Here is a 24,630-nt window from a genome sequence, read left to right as displayed (position 1 = left end):
TTCAAGCGCCCTATGAGGGGGTCTAAATTAGTCTTGACATAGGAGGCCATGGGATGTTGTATTATGACTCCCAAGTACCGGAAGGAGCTGACTATCTGTAGTGGACAAGATGGTGGTAGCCGGACCGACGTCGCCTGGTCCATCATAAACAGAATGGACTTGTCCCAATTAACCTGGAATCCCGAAAAGCGGCCAAACCTCCCAATGAGATCCAGCAGGGCCGGGAGGGACGACTGGGGGTCCGATAAGTATATTAACATGTCATCAGCATAGAGAGATACCTTCTCCTCTAGACCCCCGATCGTCAGCCCCGCGACTTCCCCACAGGACCTCACCAACGCCGCCAGAGGCTCTATTGCCAGCGCAAAGAGCAGCGGCGACAGAGGGCACCCCTGTCTGGTGCCTCTCTTTATTGGAAAGGGATCAGATATGGCTGCGTTCACTCTTAGTCTAGCAGTGGGCTTCGAGTACAGTAGTTGCACCCACCTGATAAAGGTATTGCCGAATCCAAACTTCGCCAGGACCTCCAGCAGGTAAGGCCATTCGACCGAGTCAAATGCCTTATGTGCATCTAAGGACAGAACGGCCCTAGAGCCCATCTCTTCATGGGTTGCCTGCAGATTAGTGAATAATCTACGTAGGTTGATGGAGGTCGATCGCCCCGGGATGAACCCGGTTTGGTCTGCACCAATAATGGTAGTAATGACCGTGTTCAGTCGCCGGGCAAGTACCTTTGCTAGAATTTTTACGTCCGAATTAATGAGTGAGATCGGCCTGTAAGATTCACAGAGGAGGTGATCCTTGTGTGGCTTAGGAATAAGGACAATCAGTGCCTCTGACATAGAAGGCGGCAGCTGCCCCGTCCTGATAGCAAAATCATACACCCTGCCCAGATGAGGCACAAGCAGATCCCTGTACTGCATATACCACTCGATGGGGAAACCATCCAATCCCGGTGTTTTGTTTCTGGCAAAGGATTGGATAGCCTCCCCAATTTCCTCAGCCGTCAGAGGAGCGTCAAGGAGTGTCGCCTGTTGGGCCTGAAGCCTAGGCAGTGAGATTTCAGAAAGATAGTCATCCAATTCCACAATTGTGTAATGTGCTCTAGTAGCATAAAGGGAAGAATAAAATGTGACAAAGGCCTCCATGATCTCCTTATTCTGTTCTACTACAATTCCCCCGGAATCCTTAATCCTAGGTATACTACAAGGCTGGTAGTCCGGTCTGGAGAGATACGCCAGGAGGCGACTGTTTTTATCCCCAAACTCAAAGATCCGCTGATTCTGATACAGCAGCTTCTTCTGAGTACGCTCCAAAAGCACCAGGTCCAGTTCCCTGGCCCCATGCTTCCAAGCGGCGTGTGTCTCAGGAGAGGGGGGTCGCTGAATAAGCGGCCTCTGCCTCTCTGAGAGACCTCTCTGCATCTGTCAGTCTCGATAGCGAGGCCTTGAGCGTCTGACCAATGGCCGCAGCAAAAGAGCCACGTGTGGTGGCCTTAAAGGCGTCCCACACCATCGGAACTGAGGCGCTCTGCCTGTTAGTCACCCAGTAAGAACCCATCTCTGTCATACACTGGTTCACCACAACCTCATCCGCCAACCATAACGGGCTTAGCCGCCACACTCGATAGGAGGAGGGAGAGGTGCCCAGGGCGAGGTCCACCAACAAAGGGGAATGATCAGACACCGCCCTAGGGAGGTACTTGACCTCAGTCACCGAATTCAACAGATCTGACGAGACCAAACATAAATCAATACGGGATAAAGTACCGTGAGACTCAGAATGACAAGAATACTCCCTCCCATCCGCATGCTTCCACCTCCAGACCTCCACCAAGTCAAATTGAGTTAAAAAGGATCCCAAGGGGGTGGGAGGTAGTGTAGAGCAACGCAACCTATCTATGGAATTATCCAATACTGTATTGTAGTCACCCGCTATCAATAAGGGACCCTCCGCTATCGCCAATATGGAGTTCATTACCCGCTCAAAGAATACTTTAGTGAATGGGGGCGGAGCATATAAGCTAGTTACCGTATATGGTTTACCCATGAATTCTATCACGACAATCACAAAGCAACCATTAGGATCAAGCTTAACATGTTTAATGCTAACTGGTGCAGATTTGGCAATAAGGATGGAAGTGCCCCTGGCATAAGTAGAGTATGTGGAGTGGAGAGCATAAGCGATTTTTGCCCGCTTAAGGGCCATTACTCTAGAGCCCTGGAGGTGGGTTTCCTGGAGTAGGATCACATGCGGATTATGACGTGCCAAATATTCAAACATCAACGATCTTTTCACTTTTGAATTAAGCCCCCGTACATTCCATGACACAAAACGTAATTTAGACATGAAAAAGCATGTAGTGTATGGCTGGAGGAACCCATTCCTCACCGCACACCGGGAGTGGCCAGAAACTGGCGCCCGACGCACCACGAGGGATGCGTACACTAAGGAGTAAGTCAGAAACATATAACAATGCTCCAGCAATACATAATATCAGGTGCATAGTAGCAAGGCCAGCTAGTCCGGCCCATAGATAGACATGCAACAACAAGTACCAGCATTTCAGAAAAAGTGCAAAAAACACAAAAACAGTCCCGAACAAAAGTCCCTGAACAGCCCAGCCCACCCTAACCCTCCCGGCTCCCAAACCCAAACATATGAGAGCTTTGTTCCCAAAACCAAAATTGCAAGGCGGGGTGGCCATGACTCAAACCCCCCCAACAACAATCCCTGAGAAGTGGTAGAGGTCCTTAGACGCTGGCTGCTGTCCGCAACCGCACAGAACAAACATATCAGGTGATCCCGAATCAGGATGGAGGATTCAAAAAACATCAGGTAAGGTGTTCAAAAAATGGGGGTAGAAAAGGCAAAGAAAATAATAGTAAATGCATCAGCAGGAACAGGATGACCACAGCCCTCCAGGCTGGACACATAGTGTGCAAACCATGGCACAGCAGGGGAGTACCCCACCACCCCAAAATATTTGAGAGAAGGGTTGTCAAGGAAAGTACACTCAGCATGTTCACTTTCAGTGTGGGGGCGACCTTCGGTCCTGGTTCCTGCGTTCCGGACGTCCCAGGGTGTCCACCCAGTGGGATGCCTCCTTAGGATCAGTAAAGAAGTAGGCCTTGCCCTGGTAGATGATTCTCAGACGAGCAGGATACAGCATGCCGTAGGGAAGCTGAAGCTCACGGAGCCTGCGTTTAATGGCGATGAAGGTGGCCCGTTGCTTTTGTGTGGCTACTGAGAAATCAGGAAAAATGGTTATTCCGCTTCCATTAAAGGACACTCTTCCCTTCTCCCTGGCAGCTCTGAGAACAGCCTCCCTGTCCCTGAAATGAAGCAGCTTGATAATCATGGCCCGTGGTGGGGCCCCAGGAGGAAGGGGGCGCATGGGGACTCTGTGTGCCCTTTCAATGGCGAATAGTGGCGAGAAGGTAGGAGCGCCAAACGTGGAGATCAGCCATCTTTCCATAAACATTTCTGGGGTCCTACCCTCAGACCCCTCTGGGAACCCCAGGAAGCGAAGGTTACTCCTCCGTAAACGGTCTTCCATTTCAGTGAGTCTATCTGTAGTGTGTTCCTGGGCCTGGCGCAGCTCCCTGACAGAGCCCTGCAATGGACGGATCTCATCCTCTAGTGTACTGATGCGTTGTTCAGCATTAGACACTCTATGGCTGAGGTTGTGGACATCCTGCTTCAGAAAGGATAAGTCAGTTTTAATAGAATCCATTTGAGTGGTCAGGGATGCATGGCTATGCTGGATGGCAGCCATGATCTGAGACAGGGATGGCTCTGTGGGGCCTACATCAGCAGCATCCATGTCAGTAATCTCATGGTCAGAGTCCCTGGCTGGTGATATGAGGAAGGGGTCTTCTGGGCTCAGAATAGGGGGTGAAGAATGTGACTCACCCTTCCCTGCTGGTTTTTGCCTCGGTGTAGCCCTGGAGGAGGATGGCTGGCTGCATAAGCCTGTAGCATGGTGACCAGCACCATCTTTCCCAGTTTCACATGGTGGGGCCTGCGAGACGAATCCTGAGGCTTCCTCCATCGGTGGGCCGTATTTGACCATCTCCCGACGGGCACAAGGCTTCCTGGAAGCTGTAGGGATCGGTGGAATCCTCGGATGGCAATCGGTTCAGCAGGATTGAGGTAGGATTGTGTGCAGCATGGACAGAGCTCAGGCAAAGCACCTCCTCACATCATGGTCGTTGGCCACTCCCCAAACGGCGTATCTTTACTGCGTCGGGCAAGCGTACGTTAGTGAATCGGCGTATCTACTCATTTACATAATCTAGGCCGACCGCAATGGAAGCGCCACCTAGCGGTCAGCCTAAAAATTACACTTTAGGATACGACGGTGTAAGACACTTAAGCCGCTCGTATCTGAGCCTAATTTAAGCGTATCTGGTTACCAGAATACGCTTAAATTTGCGTCTGCGCAGATTCAGACTTAGGCCGGCGTATCTACTGATACGCCAGCCTAAGTCTTTCTGAATCTAGCTACATGTGTTGCACTGTTAGAAATACATTCCAACAAAGCCAAAGTGAATATACAAGTCTAAAATAAATTAACCCCCCCCCAAAAAAATAAATAAAAATAATTTACAGTGAAGATCTGCTTTTTAGGCACCTTTACCACCCCCGGCCACCACCAAACAAAACCTTACCTCACAACTTTAGAACTTGAGAATGGGGGACACTTGAGACTGATGTAAGCATGCGGTGCGGCACGTCACGCCAAAAAAGTGGGTGTGGCCAGACTTAACAGTGGAAGGGGCTTAACGGACATGGTTAAAACCACTTAAGGACCGCCTCCTGCACATATACGTCGGCAGAATGGCACGGCTGGGCACAATCGCGTACAGGTACGTCCTCTAAGTGCCCAGCCGTGGGTCCCAGGCGCGCGCCCGCGACCCGGTCAGAAGCTCCGTGACCGCAGGACCCGATCGCCGCTGGAGTCCCGCGATTGGTCCCCGGAGCTTAAGAACGGGGAGAGCTTTTATAGGGAAACATAATCAATGACGTCACACGTCCAGCCCCGCCCCCCTACAGTTAGAAACACACATGAGGTCACACTTAACCCCTTCAGCGCCCCCTTGTGGTTAACTCCCAAACTGCAACTGTCATTTTCACAGTAAACAATGCATTTTTAATGCATTTTTTGCTGTGAAAATGACAATGGTCCCAAAAATGTGTCAAAATTGTCCGATGTGTCCGCCATAATGTCGCAGTCACAAAAAAAAAATCGCTGATCGCCGCCATTATTAGTAAAAAAAAAAAATATTTAATAAAAATGCAATAAAACTATTGGGGGGGGGGGGGGGGAGTGCCCAGTATTGGGGCAGCAGAACGGGGGTGAAAGTGACCGGTATTGGGGGAGCAGAAAGAGGGGGAAAGTGCCCAGTATTGGGGCAGCAGAACGGGGTAAAAGTGACTGGTATTTGGGGGGGAAGTGCTTAGTATTGGGGTGGCAGAAAGAGGGGGAAAGTGCCCAGTGTTGGAGGGCAGGAAGGGGGTGAAAGTGCCATTACTCTCACTGAAACAAACGATGGGGGCATTATGTTTTTCACACTGACGTCAGGACCTTTTCTACTCTCATTGGCCACAGTCCGGCCCCTCTAAAGTTTGAAGGACAGTAAACAGGCCCTTTGTTTAGAAAGTTTGGAGACCCCCTGCTCTAGGGTATCTGCTTTCAGAAAATCTATAATATTTGTGGGTTTTGTGTAATCTTCATGCGTAAAATGATTTTTTAAGATTTTTTAAATGCAAAGGCAGCGAAAGGGTTATATAATACAATATTATTAATAAAAAGTCAGCCTACTAAATCTAAAATAGTAGATGTCAGCTGACATGTAATCCTGGCTAATGAATTAGGCAATGACAGAAGGACGACGTGAAAAAAAAAAAATTCAATGAGAGGGAAGGGGCGGCGGCTCTGTGCGGCGGGGTGTCAGGTTATCCGCACAGGGAAAATCTTTAGTCCCATTCATTTTTAATTAACAGTTACTAGTTTGCAGCTTATCAGCACGATTGCCGCCCGCCGAGAGTGAAGCCATGAGAACCTTTGCTTTCAGATCTGGGAAATCCTAACTGATTATTTCCTAGGAGTCGCCATATGCACACGAGCCGCAAAGCTCTGCCAGCCGTTCTGGATTCGTTTTTCTAAAGGGTAACTCTTTATGTGAAAAAATAAAATAAAAAATTATATATATATTAGTGCTGTCAGTTAAACGCGCTATTAACGGCGTTAACGCAAACCCACGTTAACGCCGTCAATTTTTTTATCGCGCGATTAACGAGGCGGCGTTCGGGGGTTATACCGGGATGATGCCTGCAGCCGCAGGCATCATCCCGGTACCGTTGTTTAGAGCCGGCGATTGGCTATCCAAACATAACAACCGATGCGGCTAAAAGCCGCTCGGTTGTTATGCCGGAGGAGCGGGAGGGGACATCCCCCCCCTCCCGCCGCCTTTCGCCGCTCTGACCGGGCCTCCCGTCCCACCGGGAGACCCGATCCTCCATCCGGCGCCTTCTGTGTCCAGGCGGAGACTGACACTAAGCCGTAAGCGGCTTTGATTCAGTCTCCGCATTGAAACCACGGAAGCGGCGTCATGACGTCACTTCCGGGTTTCTCGGCTGCCAATGGCGCCGGATTTAAAAAAGTACACAGTATTCAGAATCGCCGTTTTCGGCGATCTGAATACTTTGAAGTGCAAAGGAGGGCTCGGAGGTCTTTTAGACCCCCGATCCCTCCATAAAGAGTACCTGTCACCACCTATTGCTGTCACAAGGGATGTTTACATTCCTTGTGACAGCAATAAAAGTGATCAAAATGTAAAAAAATAAAAAAACACAATTTAATATTATAAATAAATAAAAAATAAATAAGAAAACAAAACATTTTTTTTTTAAAGGGGAACCTCCTTAATGGCGCGATTAATCGTGAGTTAACTATGACATTTATGCGATTAATCGCGATTAAAAAAAATTTTAATCGCTTGAAAGCACTAATATATATATATATATACACACACACACACACATATAATATATATATATATATATATATATATATATATATATATATATATATATATATATATATATATATATACACACACACACACACATAGGGGCAGATCCACAAAAGCATAACTCCAGCGTATCTCTTGATACGCCGGCGTAATTTCTTAAATTTCCCGCGTCGTATCTTTGTTTTGTATCCACAAAACAAGATACGACGGCATCTCGGGTCGATCCGTCAGGCGTACGTCCTAGTACGCCATCGGATCTTGGATGCAATTTTTCGGCGGCCGCTAGATGGCGTTTCCGTCGAAATCCATGTTGAGTATGCAAATTAGCTATTTACGGCGATCCACGAACGTACGTCTGGTCGGCGCATTTTTTTACGCCGTTTGCGTTCGGCTTTTTCCGGCGTATAGTTAAAGCTGCTGTTATGAGGCGTACTCAATGTTAAGTATGGCCATCGTTCCTGCGTACAATTTTGAAATTTTTACGTCGTTTGCGTAAGTCGTTCGCGAATAGGGATTTGCGTCGAATGACGTCACCATCGTAAGCATTGGCTGGTTCCGGTTTAATTTCGAGCATGCGCACTGGGATACCCCCACGGACGGCGCATGCGCAGTTAAAAAAAAACGTTGTTTACGTCGGGTCACGACGTATTTACATAAAACACGCCCCCATTACATCCATTTGAATTAGGCGCCATTACGCCAGCAAAGATACACTACGCCGCCGTAACTTACGGCGTGGGTTCTTTCTGGATTTGAAAAAAAAAAAGTAAGTTACGGTGGCGTAGTGTATCTTAGATATGCTACGCCCGGCGCATAAATGCGCCGCTGTACGAGGATCTGCCCCATAATGTTTTTTTTTTGCATTTTTTTTTTCACATAAAAAAACTTTAGGGGTGCCAGACTGTGGCTATTGGGAGTAGAAAAGGTCCTGATGTCAGTGTGAAAAACATAATGCCCCATTGTTTGTTTTTATATACAGTATATATATACATTCTTACAACTTTTATTTTTATTTTTTATTTATTTATGAAAAAAAAATGCAAAAAATAAAATAATTATTTATTATATATATATATATATATATTGCATTTTTTTTTTCACATAAAAAAAACTTTAGGGGGCCCAGACTTTGGCTATTGGGAGTAGAAAAGGTCCTGATGTCAGTGTGAAAAACATAATGCCCCATTGTTTGTTTGTTTGATATATATATATATATATACATACATATACACATATATATATATAAACACATTTATTTATATATTTTCTTACAACTTTTATTTTGTGATTTTTTTTGGCAAAAAAAGAATATATATATATATATATATATATATATATATATATATCTCAATATTAGAACTTATACAATTGCTACACAAAAGCCATGTAATAATTTAAATTGGGAACTCCACTTTCGTGGGGAAAGAAAATGGCAAATAAAAGAAAAAATACAATATAGCATATATAAAATTGCGACATTGTAATTGAATATTAAAAATTACCTTTCCTTTTCAATCTGCGGCCGCTGTAATTTTCTGATAATGCAATGCAATATGGCTACCCGGAGTTAATCTGTGTACTGACCACTCCCCAGTAACCTCATTTCCTGCTTGTGTGATTGGCTCACCAATTTTCCCAGAAATCGGCCTAAGATGCAAGTCAGATTTCCGGCATCCCCTGCAATAAAAGTTTCATTTTTTGGAGAGATACTTTTCAATAGGAACACATCTAAAGGGATGCAGGCCCAGCAGGTTTCCTCATTGGTGCCCTGCCGCTGCACACCTGACAGTTAATTATGAAACCACTCCCATTAGACTCACATAGCACAGCGAAACACACAGGGATAACTTCAGAATAACAAAAAGGTAGGAACCTGCAAAAAGGTTGTTATAATCCTTACACTGTACAGAGATCACCCAGAGGGGAATGTTTTTTTTTTCCCCCTTGAAAAAAGTGGAGTTACACTTTAAGGTTATGAAGAAAATGACCTTTCCTTACCAATCTTCAGCCGCTGTAATCTGTAAAATGCAATATGGCCACCTTGAGCACTCCACTTGGGTGAAGAACTCTGCACTAAGATACAAGTCGGGTTTGTAGGCATCTTCTGCAATAAGATTTTTTTTCTTTCTTTTGGTGAGATACTCCCCAAGGGTTGTTCACTTCTAAAAAGAATGCAGACCCTGCAGCTTTCTCATTAGTACACCAAAAGCGACACACGAGTTGACTAAGAAATGTTTTGAACGTTTGGGATTTTAATTTATAGACATGAAAAATGGGAATACAATTCACCATTAATTTCACTTTCATGGACACATTTTTATTTATTTATTTTTACCTGGTAAAGGAACACTTTTTGAAAGGCCGGATAGGAAATACACAATTAAAAGATTATATTGAATAAAGGAAGATCATTACAGGAATTAAAGCACAAAAGTGATTTGATAATGATACATGAATGGAGGTGTATTTGCAGCTGAAGCATTTCGTGATTACATAACCACAGCCAGGTCCGGACTGGGACAAAAAATATGCCCGGGCTGAGCACCCTGCCCCCCTTTACATTACACAGCACCCTGCACCCCTTTACATTACACAGCACCCTGCACCTCTGGGCCCCTTTACATTACACAGTACCCTGCACCTCTGGGCCCCTTTACATTACACAGCACCTCTGGGCCCCTTTACATTACACAGCACCCTGCACCTCTGGGCCCCTTTACATTACACAGCACCCTGCACCTCTGGACCCCTTTACATTACACAGCACCCTGCACCTCTGGGCCCCTTTACATTACACAGCACCCTGCACCTCTGGGCCCCTTTACATTACACAGCACCCTGCACCACTGGGCCTCTTTACATTACACAGCACCCTGCCCCCTTTACATTACACAACACCCTGCACCTCTGGGCCCCTTTACATTACACAGTACCCTGCACCTCTGGGCCCCTTTACATTACACAGTACCCTGCACCTCTGGGCCCCTTTACATTACACAGCACCTCTGGGCCCCTTTACATTACACAGCACCCTGCACCTCTGGGCCCCTTTACATTACACAGCACCCTGCACCTCTGGACCCCTTTACATTACACAGCACCCTGCACCTCTGGGCCCCTTTACATTACACAGCACCCTGCACCTCTGGGCCCCTTTACATTACACAGAACCCATGCAAATGAGGCGTGACCCCATGCAAATGATGGGCCGAGCGTCAGACAGGTACGTATCACGCACTGCGCATGCGCCGTGGACGCATGCACAGCACCCCCCTGCGCCTGCTCACAACCACGCCGGCACAACTGCCTAAGCTACGCCGGATCACTGCGTACGCCGTGAACATAACGTACGCCCAGCCAGACACACATCCAACGCACAATACGCCGGCTTGTGTTCCCTGGTGCAGACCTGTGCATGTCTGTTGCTGGGCTGCACCTCATTTATGGGGAATAACTTTACGCCGGACGTACAACTTACGCGCATCTCGCGTAGCATGCGCCGGGCACACACAGGTTCGTGAATCGGCGTATTTCCCTCATTTGCATGTTTGAATGGCTAATCAATGGGAGCGGCACCATACGCCCAGCCCAAATGTGCGACCACCCTACGCCGGGGTGTGCAAGCTACGTCGGCGGGGTGTAGCCTGTTTTTAGGCGCATGTTGGTTTGTGGGTCTGGCGAATACATACGCTGGGGCACTTTTGCACTTACGTCGGCGTAACGTGTTATACGTCGGCGTAAGTGCTTTGTGAATCTGGGCCATTGAGTTCTTGACGAAGGAGGGGTGCCGGCTAACCGACATCCACAGAAGGTTACTGAATGTTTATAGAGAGGGAACCATTGACAAGGGAAAGGTCTTGTCATTAGTGACTCTTCTTAATGGTGTCATCTCCATAAACATTCTGTAACCTGCTGTGAATTTCGGACAGCCTGCACCCCTCCTTCATCAAAAAGTCAATGATGGCCCATTGCTTCTGATTGGAAACCATTATTTACCTGCAATGACAAAGGAGGGGTTCCGGCTATCCGACATCCACAGAAGGTTACTGAATGTTAATAGAGAGGACAACATTGACAAGGGAAAGGTCTCGTCATTGGTGATTCTTATTAATGGTGTCATCTCCATAAACATTCTGTCCCCTTCTGTGAATTTCGGACAGCCTGCACCCCTCCTTCATCAAAAACTCAATGACAACCAGGCCCAGATTTCCCACAAGGCCACTGAGGCCAGGCCTTGGGGTGGCAGGGCTCCAAGGGGCGGCAGTGGCATGGAGTCCCCCGACGCCCGGAACATACAGTTAGGGCGGTAAGTTATGGGGGGAATACGCTCACTCGTTAACAAGTGATTGCGGCAATGTCACCAAAATCACTTGTAAAATATGTGCTCCCGTCCATTCTCCCCTCTCCCCCCCCCCCCCACCCCACATACCTCTCTCTGCTGGCTCTGTCTTCGGGACTCCGCCCCCCCCCAGGCCACTGAGTCTGTCTCCTGTCCCTGCTGCCAATGTACACAGTGAGAGGGGAGAGCTGTGCTCTTCCCATCTCAGCTGTAACAGGAGTTCTAGCACAGCGCTAGGACTCCTGTTTTGGAGGTGACAGGGTCAATAAAGAGAACCTGTCACCTCCAATTGCTATCACACAGGAAATTGTTTTCTCCTGTGTGGTAGCAAAAAAGTTAAGTGAAAATTTTTTTTTATAAAAAATAAATAAACAATAAGAAATAATTAAATTAATAAAATAAAAAAGTAAAGAATAAAAAAAATAATAAGAAAATGATACAAACATTTTAAAAAGTAAGCGACAAGCTACAAAAAAAAAAAAAAAAAGTGATAAAAAAGTAAAAAAAAAAAACAAAACATATTTGATCTAACCGTGCCGCACATTCTCCGTTGATTTGGGGGGGGGGGAGGTCGGTTGGCGGGGAGGGGGTGCATTGTGGAACCTGGCCTTGGGGCGGCAGGGAGAGCAAATCCGGCCCTGATGACAACCCATTGCTTCTGATTGGAATCCATTATTTACCTGCAATAAAAAAAAAGTAGAAAAGTTACTATGGAGCGGCCTTTCTCAACCAGGGATCCATGGAACCCTAGGGTTCCTCCATAGGTTGCCATGGGTTCCTTGAGCAAGGAGCAAGTACTACCACTCATGGAAGTTGCCACTGAAACCAATGATCTTTTTAGCCATCTGTAAGAGGGGGATGATTCCCGCTGACTACCAATGCGAGGAGCATTCTTCTTCATCTGTAAGAGGGGGATGATTCCCACTGACTACCAATGCAAGGAGCATTCTTCTCCTTGACCATCACATTAAAATATACAGGGAGTAATTGTTAGCAGGGGCTCCCTGAAACCAGAACACTATTTCATGGGTCCCTCCCTAATAAAAAGGTATAGAATGGCTGCTATAGAGGAAGAGTAACTCTACCAACATTTGGAATTTGAACTGCCTATGTAAGTTCATTAAAAAAAAGTTGCGTCCACTTTCGCATCACTTTTGGTTCAGCCCTCGTACTGTATATATAAAAAACGGAGGCTCTACGCTCCAATACTGTCCCTCAGTGTCTCAATCATCAGGCTAGGTGCTCTTTGGCGTGCATTACCCACAAACAAGCTCAAAGTCCCTTCAGTCGACGCATTTCGTGAACCCCCAACAGGCAATGTTTGCAGATTGTGAGTGAAACGCATTGGTAGGTTCCCAAGGACAATCACGTTTTTACAAGTGGTGGCCATTTTTCACCATACTAAAGATTTTAAATAGCAAAAGATGGGCGAGTCTGCACCCATGGCCAGAACAATGCCTGGATAGAGCCTTGGGTGGATGTAAATGAAGGAGTTGCCCAACAACAAATCTAGTCAGAATGAGCAACATTCACTCTTTTGTTATCCTACCATACAGTGCCGGGACAAGGTCATCCAGCGCCCTGGGCAAAGATGCCAAACTGCCCCTGTCCTGTTCATGATGTGCAAGCTTAGGGGATCCTACACCCAGGAGTCATTCGCTCTTCAAAATCATTCCTGCTGTCACTACTTCTTTCAGATTTGCAAAAGTAAGGCCATTGCGCCCAGGGCAGCCTGCCCTCCCGCCCACCCCCTTTATCCAGCCTCCCCTCCCGCCCACCCCCTTTATCCCACCTCCCCTCCTGCCCACCCCCTTTGTCCAGCCTCCCCTCCCACCCCCATTGTCCAGCCTCCCCTCCCGCCCACCCTCTTTGTCCATCCTCCCATCCTCTTTGTCCAGCCTCCTCTCTCGCCCACCCACTTTGTCCAGCCTCCCATCCCCTTTGTCCAGCCTCCCGCCCACCCCCTTTGTCCATCCTCCCATCCCCTTTGTCCAGCCTCCTCTGCCACCCACCCCTTGTCCAGCCTTACCCCTCCCGCCCACCCCCTTTGTCCAGCCTCCTCTCCCACCCCCTTTGTCCAGCCTCCCCTCCCGCCCACCCCCTTTGTCCAGCCTCCTCTCTGGCCCACCCCCTTTGTCCAGCCTCCTCTCCCACCCACCCCCTTTGCCCAGCCTCCCATCCAGCCCACCCCCTTTGTCCAGCTTCCTCTCCCCCTTTGTCCCGCCCACCCCCATTGTCCAGCCTCCCCTCCCCCCCACCCCCTTTGTCCATCCTCCCATCCCCTTTGTCCAGCCTCCTCTCCCACCCCCTTTGTCCATCCTCCCCTCCCGCCCACCCCTTTGTCCATCCTCCCATCCCCTTTGTCCAGCCTCCTCTCCCACCCACCCCCTTTGTCCATCCTCCCCTCCCGCCCACCCCCTTTGTCCATCCTCCTCTCCCACCCACCCCCTTTGTCCATCCTCCCCTCCCGCCCACCCCCTTTGTCCAGCCTCCCCTCCCCTTTGTCCATCCTCCCATCCCCTTTGTCCAGCCTAAACCGTCCCGCCCACCCCCTTTGTCCTGGCCCTGTTATGTCTACAATGCTGAGATCTCCCAAAAGAAGACAGAGCTCATAGTGGTGGGCGCAGTTTGTTTATTTAGAACATGAACAGACAAACAAGCACAACAGGCGGCTTTAACCTTTTGGCAAAATACAGCTACAAAAATTGTAGTATTAGAATGTTGTAGTGGCGGCAGCGGTAATGATCGCTCCGGTATTCCAGTCACGAAGATGGCAGTATGGGAATGTGTTTTTTTTTTTTGTTGTTGTTTTCTTCACACCGTGACCAGCTAATGTTATCTGAAGGGCCAAATAAGTGCATGCAGCTTTGTCCAACAAAATAACCAGAAAAGATTTAACAAAGTCAAAAAGCTGCATATAAGTTGGTTCCTCGACAACAAAGCCGTTTCCTCGGATAAGAAAGAAACTTTTAAATATCATTGTATCCCCCGTCTGTGTTTCAGTTTTTTTTAAACAAGACAAACTCTTCAAGTCTTCAATAAGAAAGTGCAAAAAATGTACAAAGGAAATTAAATCCCTTTTTTTTTTTTTTAAAAGAAGTTCATTGGATGGTTTTTGTAGGACGTTAGAAATGTGGTTATATGGCTGTCTCTGGGCGCGATATGCTTCTTAATCTTCAATAAAAATGATATCGTGGGGTCTTCCCTTCCGATCCAACGATGCTCCGTCCAGGAGGGACTCGATCGACTTTCTGTCCGCGTAACAAGGGTGCGGCCCATTTGAAGCTGCAGGGAAAAAAAAACGAAAACAAAACAATAACAGATGCATTGCGGGATAACTTACTAAGACTAGTGCAGCCAGAATCTGGAGCAATTTTCATTTCAAAACAAATTCATTTTTTATATATTAAACCAGAGCAGAGAATAGGTGCAGGAACTTCCCCCTTCTGAGTCACTCCTTGTCTCCCCTACCCACCCCTGAGCACCATCCCTTGGTTCCACCCCCTACCAGTACCGGTTATTTTAAAAGAGAGTATAGAACCAAGTATAGGTGCAGGAACTCCCCCCCCCGCTTCTGAGTCACTCCTCGTCTCTGCCCCCCTACCCACCCTGAGCACTATCGTTGGGTTCCACCCCCTACCCACCTCCCAGTACCGGTTATATTAAAAGAGAGTATAGAACCAAGTATGGGTGCAGGAACCCCCCCCCCCCTTGTGAGTCACTCCTCGTCTCCGCCCCCTACCCACCCCTGAGCACTATCCCTTGGTTCCTCCACCCCCTACCCACCTACCAGTACCGGCTATTTTAAAAGAGAGTATAGAACCAAGTATAGGTGCAGGAACCCCCCCCCCCATTGTGAGTCACTCCTCGTCTCCGCCCCCTACCCACCCCTGAGCACTATCCCTTGGTTCCACCCCCTACCCACCTACCAGGTACCGGTTATTTTAAAAGAGAGTATAGAACCAAGTATAGGTGCAGGAACTCCCCCCCCTTCTGAGTCACTCATCTCTGCCCCCCTACCCACCCCTGAGCACCATCCCTTGGTTCCACCCCCTACCCACCTCCCAGCACCAGTTCTCTTAAGAGAGAGTATAGAACCAAGTATAGGTGCAGGAACTCCCCCCTTCTGAGTCACTCCTTGTCTCCACCCACCCCTGAGCACTATCCCTTGGTTCCACCCCCTACCCACCTCCCAGTACCGGTAATTTTGAACAAGAGTATAGAACCAAGTATAGGTGCAGGAACTCCGCCCTTCTGAGTCACTCCTTGTCTCCACCCCCTACCCACCCCTGAGCACAATCCCTTGGTTCCACTCCCTACCCACCCGCCAGTACCGGTTATTTTGAAAGAGAGTATAGAACCAAGTATAGGTGCAGGAACTCTCCCATTCTGAGTCACTACTTGTCTGCCCCCCCTACCCACCCCCTGAGAACCATCCCTTGGTTCCACCCCCTACCCACCTCCCAGCACCGGTTCTTTTGAGAGTGAGTATAGAACAAAATATTATTTTGTGGTGATAAGTAATGTGTATGGGAATTGTACAATAGACCCCCCCAGCAGTAATAGATACCCCCCGGCAACAATGTACCCCTCTGTTACAAAATACCACCCCAGCAACAATAGATCCACCCCTGAAACAGACCCCTAGCAATATAAACCCAATACCTAGCAACAATCTCCCTCAACACCTAGACCTCCTCAGCAACAATAGACCCCCATGCAAAAATTGATTCCTGCCAGCATCAATAGACCCTCCAGCTTACCCCAGTACCTCTTGCCATTACATACATTTAGTGCTGAAGGTGCCGAAACCGTGTTCCCCCCCCCCATGTCCCCCTGTATAAAACATTTCCTTTTTTTATTACACACCTTATTCCCTCCTTCCATCCCCATTAATCAGCATGGTAATGCAATTTTTCAATACAACCTATGTTTTACCTTATTTTAGACCCCCAATGTCATCACAGAGTCTCTGTGCATCACTATAAAAAGCAGGCAGATCATGACTGGTGGGAGGGGCCATTGGGGTACTGCACAAGTAATTTCCTGAAACATCACCGCGCCCTGCCACAGCACTCCTCCTCCAAGGAACCCTCAGTCTGGGAGAAGTTCAAGTGGAGTTCCACCCAAAAGTGGAACTTCCGCCTATTTGCTTCCTCCCCCTCCCCTGCATATTACATAAGTATATGCAGAAAACTTGAGGCAGGGTTGAACTAAGGGGCGGGCCCACATCCCAATGACATAAATCAAGTGGAACATTTTTTTTTTAGAGCCGTTGGCATCCAAATTGGTAAACAGAGGGCACAATGCTCTGCGTTCGCTGTTTACACAGTGTTGTGTTAGGGAAGCAAATAAATCGCTTCCCTAACACTGACCCATCTATCAGCCAATACGGTGCTCAGGTCTGGTTACCCTGTCACCGGATTGGCTGAAGCGACAGGCTATGTGATTGGATGCCTATCAGGCGTCCAATCATAGCAGAGGACAGGAAGAGGACGGGAGAAGACATGAGCACTCGGAGCATGGAGTACAACCAGGAGATAGGTAAGTTCCGGCCGGGGGAGGGGGGTACACTGGCAGCATTTGATGGGGCACACTAGCGGCAATTGATGGGGCACAGTAGTGACAATTGATGGGGCACACTAGCGACAATTGATGGGGCACACTAGCGACAATTGATGGGTACAGTAGTTGTGTTTGATTGCACAGTGGCAGCAATTGATGGGTACAGTGGCTGCGTTTGATGGCACAGTGGCAGCAATTGATGGGTATAGTGGCTGTGTTTGATGGCACAGTGGCAGAGTTTGATGGCACAGTGGCAGCAATTGATGGGTACAGTGGCAGCAATTGATGGCACAGTGGCAGCAATTGATGGGTACAGTGGCTGCGTTTGATGGCACAGTGGCAGAGTTTGATGGCACAGTGGCAGCAATTTATGGGTACAATGGATGTGTTTGATGAGCACAGTGGCAGCAATTTATGGGTACAATGGATGCGTTTGATGAGCACAGTGGCAGCAATCGATGGGTACAGTGGCTGCGTTTGATGAGCACAGTGGCGGCAATTTATGGGTACAGTGGCTGCGTTTGATGGCACAGTGGCAGAAATTGATGGGTACAGTGGCTGTGTTTGACGAGCACAGTGGCGGCAATTTATGGCTATAGTGGCTGCGTTTGATGGCACAGTGGCAGCAATTGATGGGTACAGTGGATGCGTTTGATGGCACAGTGGCGGCAATTTATGGGTACAGTGGCTGCGTTTGATGAGCACAGTGGCGGCAATTTATGGGTACAGTGGCTGCGTTTGATGGCACAGTGGCAGAAATTGATGGGTACAGTGGATGCGTTTGATGACACAGTGGCAGCAATTGATGAGTACAGTGGCTGCGTTTGATGGCACAGTGGCAGCAATTGATGGGTACAGTGGATGCGTTTGATGGCACAGTGGCAGCAATTGATGGGTACAGTGGATGCGTTTGATGGCACAGTGGCGGCAATTTATGGGTACAGTGGCTGCGTTTGATGACACAGTGGCAGCAATTGATGGGTACAGTGGATGCTTTTGATGACACAGTGGCAGCAATTGATGAGTACAGTGGCTGCGTTTGATGGCACAGTGGCAGCAATTAATGGGTACAATGGATGCGTTTGATGAGCACAGTGGCAGCAATTGATGGGTACAATGGTTGTGTTTGATGAGCACAGTGGCAGCAATTGATGGGTACAGTGGCTGCGTTTGATGAGCACAGTGGCGGCAATTGATGGGCACAGTGGCTGCGTTTGATGGCACAGTGGCTGCGTTTGATGGCACAGTGGCAGCAATTGATGGGCACAGTGGCAGCAATTAATGGGTACAATGGATGCGTTTGATAAGCACAGTGGCAGCAATTGATGGGTACAATGAATGCGTTTGATAAGCACAGTGGCAGCAATTGATGGGTACAATGGATGCGTTTGATGAGCACAGTGGCGGCAATTTATGGGTACAGTGGCTACGTTTGATAAGCACAATGGCAGCAATTGATGGGCACAGTGGCAGCAATTGATGGGCACAGTGGATGCGTTTGATGACACAGTGGCAGCAATTGATTGCACAGTGGCAGCAATTGATTGCACAGTGGCAGCAATTGATGGGTACAGTGGCTGCGTTTGATGGCACAGTGGCAGAAATTGATGGGTACAGTGGATGCGTTTGATGGCACAGTGGCAGAAATTGATGGGTACAGTAGCTGCGTTTGATGGGCACAGTGGCTGTGCTTGATTTTTTATTTTTAGTTTGTTTGCGCCCCCCAAAAAAAATTGGAGCACCAGCCGCCACTGATATTCTCTTTTTTTACTATTGATGTATTAAATTAAAAAAAAAAAAATTCTACAGCTCTTTCCAATTATACTTTGTGCATAGCATATTGTGATCGATTCTTCAATCACCAGGGCTATTAAAGTCCTGTTAAGGGGGAATTTTTTTTTCCACTTGATGTATGTCATTGGGATGTGGGCCCACCCCTTAGTTTAACCCTATCTCAACTTTTTGTCCGCTTGCATATTACATAAGCGTAGCATTGTACTGTAGAAGGACTGACCACAGCCGCTGCTTCCACTGGCACGAGAACAGGATGGGGAAAAGAGCGGTGTTGGCATTTTTTCAATGGTTATGAACTTTTAATGATGGGGAGTAATAGGGATGCATCCGAACCCAGACTTTACGGTGACACTGAAAATGATGAATGATTGACGAGGACATCGTCCGCTCCGCACTTAGAGCGCGGATTTCCCTATGGCTGAGGTTCTGTCCATATGAATTATTTACGATGCACAATCAATAGTACGATAAGCAGACCCGCGTCCTGCTGAAGAAGCTGAAAATTCCACTTTGCCCTTTTGTTCTTTATTTATGACATTTTTATGTAAAAGGGAAAGCTCCCCTTTCGATGTGCCCACATCTGCAGAACAAGAGTAAGGCAGGCCGATACACGGGGGTCAAATTTCGAAATAATTTTCTTTCGATAATCTTACCTAAAGAATGCTTGTATAAAAAAGTGAATTAGAATGTGATTTTAGAGCATCCCCAGTTTGATCTACACAAAGCTGACTCCTTCTTCATGTCCTGCACCTCAAGGTATTATGTCACTGTTTGCTAACGTATTATGCAAATAGAAGTTTTCTGTAGAGTGTGCCCAAAGTCTTTATAATATTTGATGATTCACTGCAGGTCTGGTGGTCAGTGTTTTAAAAAGTTCCTCTATTTTACACATGGCATGGGGTCACAGCACCGTCTGTCCATTCTGCTTTAGCACCATGCCATGCCATGTGTAAAATAGAGGAACTCTTTAAATCACAGACCAGACCTGCAGTCCAGGCTGAGTAAGGCCTCAGAGCACATGGCATTACTGTCTGTATTTAACTGCTTGATGGGCTTATTTTGGGCCTGGCTGGTTCACATGTATGTATTTTGGCGGCCCACATTTGCGCAGACACAGCAGCCCATTCATTTGAATGGGCCGCCATGCCTGCGTTTCCTGCAAAGAAAAGCGCGTGCCTCATGTAATAGGCTGCGCACACGGCACACCTATGCCCATCAATCAATGAAATACAGCACTGTCTGTCCATTCTGCTGTGACTTATCTGCAGTTCCTGCACTGTCAAACTTGCTGCATTTTTAGACCTTTAGGTCACGCTTTTAAAAACACAGTGCGTTTGTGTGTGCAGGAACTGCAGGTAAGTAGCATGGTGCAAAAGCAGAATGGATTTCAAGGCAACTGTAATTTTAAAATGCTGAATGCACCTTTTTTCTGCAGGAAACAAAGGCATGGCAGCCCATTCAAATCAATGGGCTGCTGTGCCTGCACTAATGAGGGCCACCAAAACACATACATGTGAACCAGCCAGGCCCAAAATAAGCTGGAGGGGGGCCCCAAAAAAATGTTTGCCCAGGGCCCAAACCATATTAAAGATGGCCCTGGTTGTACTACAGATGTGGGCACATAAATGAGTGTTGAGGTCCAAACCTAAACCTTCTCACAGGAATCTCCTGCAGAGAGGGAAGGTCTCACACTGGATTACTGCAGGGATCTGGAAGGAATACACAAACCTTGCCAAGATATAAGAAAGAAAACGCATGGCTCCTGTATTCAGACAATGTCTGTGTATCCCGGAGACTCCTGCCTTCAAAATATTTTTGTTCCTTTGCAACATCTGATATCATAGCAAAGTGTCCAGAGCTCTACATATACACTAATGTGACCAAGCTTACAGCCAGCACCAACACTGAAGGATTAGACGGATGGTGTGGAGCACACAGCGGTGAGGCCACTTACCTCCCTTCCGCACGGGGGTGTGTCCCGGAGGAAAATTTCAGAAACCGCTAAAAATCTATTAAGGAAGAAAACATGCGGTTTGCCAGGCGGGTTACTGGAAATATTCCCCATTGATGATGGTGGTTTTTAAATGACCAGAGAAGGCTCAGCAACTCACCTGCCACGTAGGGGCCCATGGGCATCTGGCTATAATTAACCATACTGCCTGGACCGGGCCCTCGGAAGTTTGGACCAAAACTATTGTTGTACATCTGTGTGGAGCCAAAGGTCCCCTGAAAAAAAAACAAAAAAAAAACACAAATCAAACAGATGGACTTGGGGATCAAATAAATAAAGCGGAAAGAAACAAACTCAATCAATACGAACACCATTTTTAATCCTTGCTTTGAATATTAAAGCGGAGTTCTTATGTTCCCAATGCCCCGCCCACGGTGTGCATTTACATTTTTGGTTTCTTGATACTTTTTTTTTTTTCTTTTTAGAACACTTACTGTCCCCGTCCACCCTAGCTGATGACATCATTGGTTTGGAGGAATTTGAGTGTCCTGCACAGAGCCCTGACCTCAACGCTAGGGCTGTCTTAATGAGAGGGCACTGTCCAGGGGCCCCATCTGCATGGGGGCCCCATGCCCTTTCCCCAAAGTAGCTGGTCCTTGAGCCTGGGCTACCCCTCTACATCCCAGATACCCCCCGAGCACTCTGACCCCTCTACACCCCAGATATACCCCCAGCACTCTGACCCCTCTACACCCTGGAAATACCCCCAGCACACTGACCCCTCTACACCCCAGATATCCCCCCAGCACTCTGACCCCTCTACACCCCAGATATCCCCCCCGCACTCTGACCCCTCTACATCCCAGATATCCCCCCAGCACTCTGACCCCTCTACACCCCAGATATCCCCCCAGCACTCTGACCCCTCTACACCCCAGATATCCCCCCAGCACTCTGACCCCTCTACACCCCAGATATTCCCCCAGCACTCTGACCCCTCTACACCCCAGATATCCCTCCTGCACTCTGACCCCTCTACACCCCAGATATCCCCCCAGCCCTCTGACCCCTCTACACCCCAGCACTCTGACCCCTCTACACCCCAGAAATCCCCCCAGCACTCTGATCCCTCTACACCCCAGATATCTCCCCAGAACTCTGACCCCTCTACACCCCAGATATCCTCCCAGCACTCTGACCCCTCTACACCCCAGATATCCCCCCAGCACTCTGACCCCTCTACACCCCAGATATCCACCCCCAGCACTCTAACCCCTCTACACCCCAGATATCCCCCCCGCACTCTGACCCCTCTACACCCAAGATATCCCCCCAGCACTCTGACCCCTCTACACCCCAGATATCCCCTGCCTCCTACCTACTCGATTTCTGTTTACCTGCACTGTCTCCAATGTAGGGGCCCCAGAGCATTACTTTGCCCAGGGGCCCATGATGCTATTAAGACGGCCCTGCTCAACGCTACTGGACATCTTTGGGATGAACTGGAATGCCGATGACGAGACAGATCTTCTCATCTCAGTTCAGTACCCGACCCTCACAAATTTTACTGTTGTGGGTTTATTAAAACTTTAAGTGATCGATTCATATAGTTTCTAGACTTGGGAGGTTCTAACCTGGACTGTGGCTTCTCCTCCTCGGTTGGTCAGCCGGCTGAGAATACTGCGCTCGGACATCTGCAGGCGGGCTGCCACCGGGGGTATCCGGGACAGCATGGAGGGCAAACGGGTCACATCGGCCTTCATGTCACTCAGCAGCTCTTCCAGTTGGTTCAGCACTGTCCACAAAGTTACAAATTGTTATTTCTATCCTGTATTATATCCTGTTTAGCTGCAGATCAAAAACTTCAAGCAAATCAAGGTTTCACCCCCCCCTCCCCCTTTACTGTAGGGTAACGAGGGCCACTAGCTGCAATGTCGCTTGTACCCGCCAGAGTCCCGCCACTGAGCACTGATATCTTCATGAATTGACAAACGTAATGCAGACAAAACCGAGGTGTAAAGACTGTCATGTATCTAAAGTGATGCTGGATTAGGTGATCTTTTCTTATAACCATACATTGCTGGGTGGGAGGAGTCTGCCGGAGGCGTGTTAAGTGTCACTGACAGGGGCGGACTGACCATTCGGGCACTGCCCGAGGGCCCCATGTAACTAGGGGGCCCCATCAGGGTTTCCAGCCTCAGTAAAACCAGGGACAGTATGTAAAAATCTGTGTTTTTTTTTTTACATCTGTCCCTGAAATGTTCCTTATCTACTAAAAATCCCAAGATTATAGCTGCCCTGCCTCTCCAGCACCTTTTCAGTGTGTGTATGTATACCGTGTATGTATACTGTATGTGTGTATACTGTGTGGCCCCATAATCTATTGCCCGGGGGCCCCATATTCTCCAATTGCCCGGGGGGGGCCATAATCTCCTATTGCCCGGGGGCCCCATAATCTCCTATTGACCAGGGGGCCACATAATCTCCTATTGCCCGGGGGCCCCATAATCTCCTATTGACCAGGGGGCCACATAATCTCCTATTGCCCGGGGGGGCCCATAATCTCCAATTGCCGGGGGGGGGGGGGCATAATCTCCTATTGCCCGGGGGCCCCATAATCTCCTATTGACCAGGGGGCCACATAATCTCCTATTGCCCGGGGGGGCCCATAATCTCCAATTGCCGGGGGGGGGGGGGGCCATAATCTCCTATTGCCCGGGGGGGGGGGGGGGCATAATCTCCTATTGCCCGGGGGGGCCCATAATCTCCTATTGCCCAGGGGGCCCCCATAATCTCCTATTGCCCGGGGGGGCCCATAATCTCCTATTGCCCGGGGGGCTCATAATCTCCTATTGCCCAGGGGGCCCCATAATCTCCTATTGCCCAGGGGGCCCCATAATCTCCTATTGCCCAGGGGGCCCCATAATCTCCTATTGCCCAGGGGGCCCATAATCTCCTATTGCCCGGGGGCTCCATAATCTCCTATTGCCCGGGGGGCCCCATAATCTCCTATTGCCCAGGGGGGCCCCATAATCTATTGCCCGGGGGGCCCATAATCTCCTATTGCCCAGGGGGCCCATAATCTCCTATTGCCCGGGGGGCGCCATAATCTCCTATTGCCCGGGGGCTCCATAATCTATTGCCCGGGGGGCCCATAATCTCCTATTGCCCGGGGGGCCCATAATCTCCTATTGCCCGGGGGCTCCATAATCTATTGCCCGGGGGGCCCATAATCTCCTATTGCCCGGGGGGCCCCATAATCTCCTATTGCCCGGGGGGCCCCATAATCTCCTATTGCCCGGGGGGCGCCATAATCTCCTATTGCCCGGGGGGCCCATAATCTCCTATTGCCCGGGGGGCCCCATAATCTCCTATTGCCCAGGGGGGCCCCATAATCTATTGCCCGGGGGGCCCATAATCTCCTATTGCCCAGGGGCTCCATAATCTATTGCCCGGGGGGCCCATAATCTCCTATTGCCCGGGGGGCCCCATGAGTTGTCAGCCCCTGGTCACTGACCTTTGTGTAGGACGGCATTAGCAGGCTTGTTCCCTGCCAGAGACTCTTTGGAGAGATGCTGATGGCTCTCAGCGAGGCACTCCACTTCCGCCAGTCGGGCATTCAGCGCCATGGCTGGGTGGTTGGGGTCCTGGGTCATATTGAGATAGGCGGCTCTTCTCAGCTGTTCTTCAATTACAAGTGCTTGTTCCAGAAGCTACAAGAAAACACAAAATGTTCCATTAGAATCGGATTTCTCAACTCAGAGGAACCCTAAAAATGGCCTCCCAGTCTCAGGGAACCCTCTGCTAATGATGACCAGATCTACATCTCCGTAGTGTGGTGGTCATTGGGAAGAGCTTCCCCCCGACAGAGAACTAAAAAGAGAATTGGTGTCAGTGGAAACTGGTCATTGCTCAGGGAACCCCAAGCAAACTTTGGCAGA

The 24,630-nt window shown here is 48.7% G+C and overlaps 1 protein-coding gene across 5 annotated transcripts in view; it reads right to left on the bottom strand.

Annotated features, from left to right (window-relative positions):
• Positions 1 to 13,994: 13,994 nt before the first annotated feature.
• Positions 13,995 to 24,630, bottom strand: part of CHD5 (chromodomain helicase DNA binding protein 5) — a 201,553-nt gene continuing 190,917 nt past the window's right edge. For 4 of the 5 annotated variants that reach the window (XM_040326536.1, XM_040326537.1, XM_040326538.1 and 1 more), the window contains exons 37-40: positions 24,207 to 24,402; positions 22,324 to 22,484; positions 20,850 to 20,964; positions 13,995 to 14,664 (exon numbers count right to left, since the gene is read on the bottom strand). In XM_040326536.1, the coding sequence (XP_040182470.1) occupies positions 14,549 to 14,664; positions 20,850 to 20,964; positions 22,324 to 22,484; positions 24,207 to 24,402 (588 nt within the window). In that variant the 3' untranslated portion in view covers positions 13,995 to 14,548. Of the gene's footprint in view, positions 14,665 to 20,692; positions 20,748 to 20,849; positions 20,965 to 22,323; positions 22,485 to 24,206; positions 24,403 to 24,630 lie in introns of all 5 variants that reach the window. The other variant, XM_040326540.1, reaches the window with a different exon arrangement.

The sequence above is a fragment of the Rana temporaria genome, chromosome 10 (genome assembly GCF_905171775.1).
Source record: "Rana temporaria chromosome 10, aRanTem1.1, whole genome shotgun sequence".
Lineage (NCBI taxonomy): Eukaryota > Metazoa > Chordata > Amphibia > Anura > Ranidae > Rana > Rana temporaria.
The sequence above is the reverse complement of the archived record's forward strand: the minus strand, read 5'-3'. Positions and strand labels throughout refer to the sequence as shown.